This window comes from Tasmannia lanceolata, unplaced genomic scaffold, assembly GCF_043159265.1.
Source record: "Tasmannia lanceolata isolate RefF3 unplaced genomic scaffold, GAP_Taslan_0.1 ptg000079l, whole genome shotgun sequence".
Classification (NCBI taxonomy): Eukaryota; Viridiplantae; Streptophyta; class Magnoliopsida; order Canellales; family Winteraceae; genus Tasmannia; species Tasmannia lanceolata.
This window is the reverse complement of record NW_027518756.1, coordinates 980767-985449: the sequence shown is the minus strand read 5'-3', so window position 1 is coordinate 985449 and position 4683 is coordinate 980767. Positions and strand designations below refer to the sequence as shown.

At 45.1% G+C, this 4683-nt stretch overlaps 1 protein-coding gene across 1 annotated transcript; it reads left to right on the top strand.

Annotated features, from left to right (window-relative positions):
* The first annotated feature begins 2848 nt into the window (after positions 1-2848).
* Positions 2849-4458, top strand: LOC143865437 (uncharacterized). The gene is made up of 2 exons (XM_077375816.1): positions 2849-3832; positions 3961-4458. Exons 1-2 carry the CDS (start codon positions 2849-2851, stop codon positions 4456-4458), a joined length of 1482 nt encoding a protein of 493 aa, XP_077231931.1.
* Positions 4459-4683: the final 225 nt, after the last annotated feature.

The window sequence follows — 4683 nt, the reverse complement described above, 5'->3', positions numbered from 1 at the left end:
AGCTCTAGACATGTTGTCAAGAAGCTTCTAGCCATATTTTCGAACGAAGATGAGATGATATTGAATCTTAGATGTTGTTGATGAAGGATTGAGATTGAAAAAATAGAAAGTTTTTTATTTTAGAAACTTTGTAAGACATCCATCTTTTAGACATATGAAACCGTAGAGATGGTGTGAAGGAGATTTTAGCCAAGTTTTGAGATTAGGATGAGATGGCATTAAATCTTAGATTTAGTTGATAAAGGATGGAGATTGAAAAAATAGAAAGTTTCATATTTTAGAAACTTTATAAAATATTAATCTTTTAGACTTAGTAAACCCTAGAGATGGTCATTTAGAGAGAAACTCTGAGGAGAGAGAAACTCTGAGGATAGAGAAAATCTTCATCTTCCTCCCCCTCTCTCCGGCGAGAGCCGGCGGCGGCCGGCGTAGCAGCAAGGGCCCAAGCCCTTCTTGTTCCTCCCTTTCCTTTTTTTGTTTATCATCCTTCTCCAACCCCTGCTGTCCTTGAGTTCCTATCATGGAAGCCATCCCCCCAGATCCGGGCAAATCCATTTCTGCTCCTAGTTTGAGCAGCAAGGGGCAAGTTCAGCCATCCTCTGGTCTGGCTGGCAGCGGGAGCAAGGGATCCTCATCTTCCTCTCATGGTCCATCTCCATTGGATCAAGCTTTGGGTTCATCCGGTCATAACCAGGGATCTGAGGAAGGAAAATCGTTGCCGAATCAAATCCTCTTCGACCAGCTTCAGAATGCCAAAGCCTTTGAGGAGAAATACTGGCCAGCTGGTCATCTTAACCTCCCTGAATCTCGTGTCATACCCTCAAGCACAAAATCCTTTTCTTCACTCACTTTGGACGCTCTTGGAAAGCTTCAGACTCAAGATCTTGATTTTGACCCTGCTAATCACTGGAAGAAGGGGACTAGACTTCACAAAATCTTCTCAAAACCCATTCGGTCCTTACCCAGCTCTCCTTATTCCTCGAATAAAAAAATTGCGGCTCCTAGGCACCCCAAATCTTCCTCTTCTGTGGCTATTAATCAGGAGGTCTCTCCATCCCATAACAAATCATCAGGGTCACCCTCTCCCTTGCGATCAGATGGCCTGAGGTTGGAGAAAGTTGCCATTTTGGGTAAGGAGAAACCCAGCATTGTATCCATGGCCAAAAATAGAAATGAACCAGCGGTTTCTTCTCTGAGGCCCAACCACCCTCTGTCCTTGCAGACAAAGCTTGTCTGGGCTCAGGACTCACGTGCTTCTCCCTCCTCCGTAGATCTTTCTCCCTCCCAGATCCCGAAGCATGACTTAGAAGTTTACCCCCAATCTGCAAGCCCGCCCAGAAATTTGAAACTTGCAAATGCGGGATTATTTGAATCGGTGTCCCTTCATCAAAACACGATACTCAAAATCCCTGGATTTTCCAATCCTTCCCCAGTCGATCTTACTCTTCCTCCCTCCCAAAATTTGAATCCCAATCCTTTCCCGCCTCCTGCTTCCTTGCTCCCCTTGCCTCCTCTGCTCCCAGACCCAAGACCCTCTCCTTCCTGGGCCAGAATTCTCGTTGCATCCCCCATTCTCCCTCCTCAACCTGAATCTACTCTCCCCTTTTTCTCTCCCACCATCTCGGACAAGGGTAAAAAAAGGCCATATTTCAAGAAACAGATTATGCAGAGGCAGAGAACAAATGGAAAAATTGTCTCCTGGGATTCCTTCTTGGCAGAAGACCCTTCTTTTCCACTCTTAAGCAACATCTCCAGCGTAAATGGCAGCCAAAAGGAGAGTTTTTAATCTCCTCCCTTCCCAAAAACTTCATCCTTTTTAAATTCTCCCTCGAAGAAGATTTTTTTAAAGTTCTGGAGGCACCTACACAACTTACGGTGGGAGACCTCTTATCCTTCAAAAATGGTCCCCAGAGTGTTCATTGGAGAAAAGAAAGCTTTCTTCCATCCCTATTTGGATTCGATTCCCTGAACTTCACCTCAAGTTCTGGACTCCCAGTGGGCTGGGTAAGCTAGCTAGTACTATTGGCCATCCCCTATTCATGGACTCCATTACTGCTGCTGGCACACATCTGAAATTTGCGCGAGTGTGTGTTGAAGTCACCCCTGACGATGAACTCCTCGACTCCATTGAAATTGAAACCCCATCAGGTACTTTATTCCAAGCTGTTGAATATGATTGGAAACCAAAAGCTTGTCTTACTTGCAGAGATTTCAGTCACTCCGCTGAGCGCTGCCCACTCATCCCTCTGCCTATTCCTAAGTCTAAGCCGGAATGGATTATGAAAGCTCCTAAATCTGTTGAGAATTCCATTCCTGTTACTCCCCCTTTCAAAAACCTCCCCAAATCCCCTGTTTCCCTCCCTCAGCCTCAAATAAGTACTCATAATGGATTCAGTATTCTTGATTCCCTCACTTTAGAAATCCCAGATGCGTCCAGGCCAGTCTCGACCCCAACTGTCTGTGCAGAATCCGCTCTAGACTCCCCTGCTGATCCGAATCTTGTCTCCTCGTTCCTTGCCCCTCTAAACTCTGATCAGGAGAAAGTTGACCCTTCTCAGACTCAGCTGTTGCAACCTGTCTCCACTGTCCTGCTTCCAACTCTCCCCCCCAAGCCTTCCCTGTTTGACCCGGGAGCTGCGAACCCTCAACTGAATTGTTTGTCTCCCTCTCTTTCTGCTGCCCGTGGAGCCGAGAATCCTTCTGCTCTGGACTCCCAATGAAGTTAATCTCTGTTTGGAACACCCGGGGGCTCTGCACCCGCTCAAAACGTAGAGAAATCAAGAGCTTTCTAAAATCCTCCAATACCTCTATTTGTTGTTTACTGGAAACCAAGGCTTTGTGTAATAAGATGATGGACTATGTTCAGGATTGTTGTGACGGATGGGATGCTCATGGCAACTATTCGAGTGTTGTTAAAGGTAGAATTTGGATCCTCTGGGACAGTGCTATGATAAACGTGAAGATTGTTGATGAATCTAGCCAGCATATTCACTGTGAGGTGAAAGTCATTCAGACTGGTATGACCTTTAAAATGACAGTTGTCTATGCCCATAATTATTATATTTCCAGGAGAGAGCTGTGGTCCAATTTGGTAAATATTGCGTCTTTGAACCAGGCACCTTGGATTGTGCTCGGCGACTTCAATGCTGTCCATAGCCGGGAAGAAAGATATGGATACCCTCCTAATATAGCCCAGATGGAGGAGTTCAACTCCTGTCTCACCACCTGTGCTCTTACTGATCTTCGTTCTGTGGGTCTAAATCTTACTTGGAATAACAAAGGTAAGCAGGGAAATCTGAAAATGGCAAAGCTGGATAGATCTCTTGTTAATGAAGAATGGTTGCACTCCTACCCGAATTCCTTTACTGAATTCTTCCCTCCAGGAATCTCTGACCACAGCCCATTCATTGTGTCCTGCTTTATTCATCAATCTATTGGTCCTCGGCCCTTCAAGTTCATGGACATGTGGTTGGCAGACAAATCCCTCTACCCCATTGTTGAGCGAGCCTGGAATCATAAGGTAAAAGGAAACCCCATGTTCTCCTTTATCCAGAAGCTGAAAGTGGTCAAAAACCAAATTAAAGAATGGAACAGAGAGGTTTTTGGTAGAATTGACATCCAAGTGCCAATTATCAGAAAGTCTTTGTTAAAGATTCAAGCTTCTATTGAGCAAGACCCAGCCAGCCCTCACCTCCTTGATCAGGAAGCTAAAATTAGAGTGGACCTGTTAAAATTCTCGTCCCTCGAAGAATCTTTTCTTAAGCAGAAATCCAGAGCCCAATGGCTTAAATTGGGAGACTCTAATTCAAAATTCTTTTACTCGCATCTGAAGGTAAGGCAAAACAAAAACAATATTCTTGCTATGAAAAGAGGAGATGGCACTCAAACCACCGACCCTGTTGAGATCTCTTCCATTCTGATCAACCACTTCTCCAAGATTCTAAATCATGGGAAATACAGACTGCTGCTGCCCCTGATCCAATTCGAAAACTGAATGTTGAGGACGCTGACATTTTATCCAAGCCAATATCATCAGAGGAGATTAAAGATGTGGTTTGGAAAACAAATGGAGATAAAGCTCCGGGTCCGGACGGCTTCAATGCCTCCTTTTTTCGCGCCTTCTGGTACCTTCTGGGAGATGAGTTCATTGCTGCCGTAAAAAATATTTTTAAATCAGGTAAACTGCTTAAATCCGTTAATGCCACTTTCATATCCCTCATCCCAAAAGGCCCGGATAGCTCCTCCCCTTCTCAGTATCGTCCAATATCTCTCTGCACCTTTTTGTACAAAACGATAACAAAAATCCTAGCCAACCGACTTCGGACTGTCATTTCCAACCTCACAGCCTGTCTCAATCTGCCTTTATTCGAGGTCGACAAATTCAAGACAATATCCTCCTCACTCATGATCTTCTCCACAGCTTTCACCTTCCCTCCCCCACCCCTTCCATGTGCCTGAAAATCGATCTCGCAAAAGCCTTTGACAACATCAACCGGCAAGCTCTGTTATCCTTCATGGCCAAGCAAGGATTTAACTCTGTCTGGTTAGGCTGGATAGAAGAATGCATCTCGAACCCTTCATTTTCTATCCTGGTTAATGGATCCCACCAAGGCTTCTTCACTTCCTCTAATGGGCTTCGTCAAGGTGATCCCCTCTCTCCCCTCCTCTTCTCTATTTCCATGG

What these genes read in the sequence shown, in the direction of transcription:
- LOC143865437 (XM_077375816.1), top strand. Translation starts at nt 2,849, where the DNA reads ATGATGGACTATGTTCAGGATTGTTGTGACGGATGGGATGCTCATGGC. An exon ending in TCTTTTACTCGCATCTGAAG is followed by an intron (nt 3,833 to 3,960) that starts GTAAGGCAAAAC and finishes TGGGAAATACAG; the next exon opens with ACTGCTGCTGCCCCTGATCC.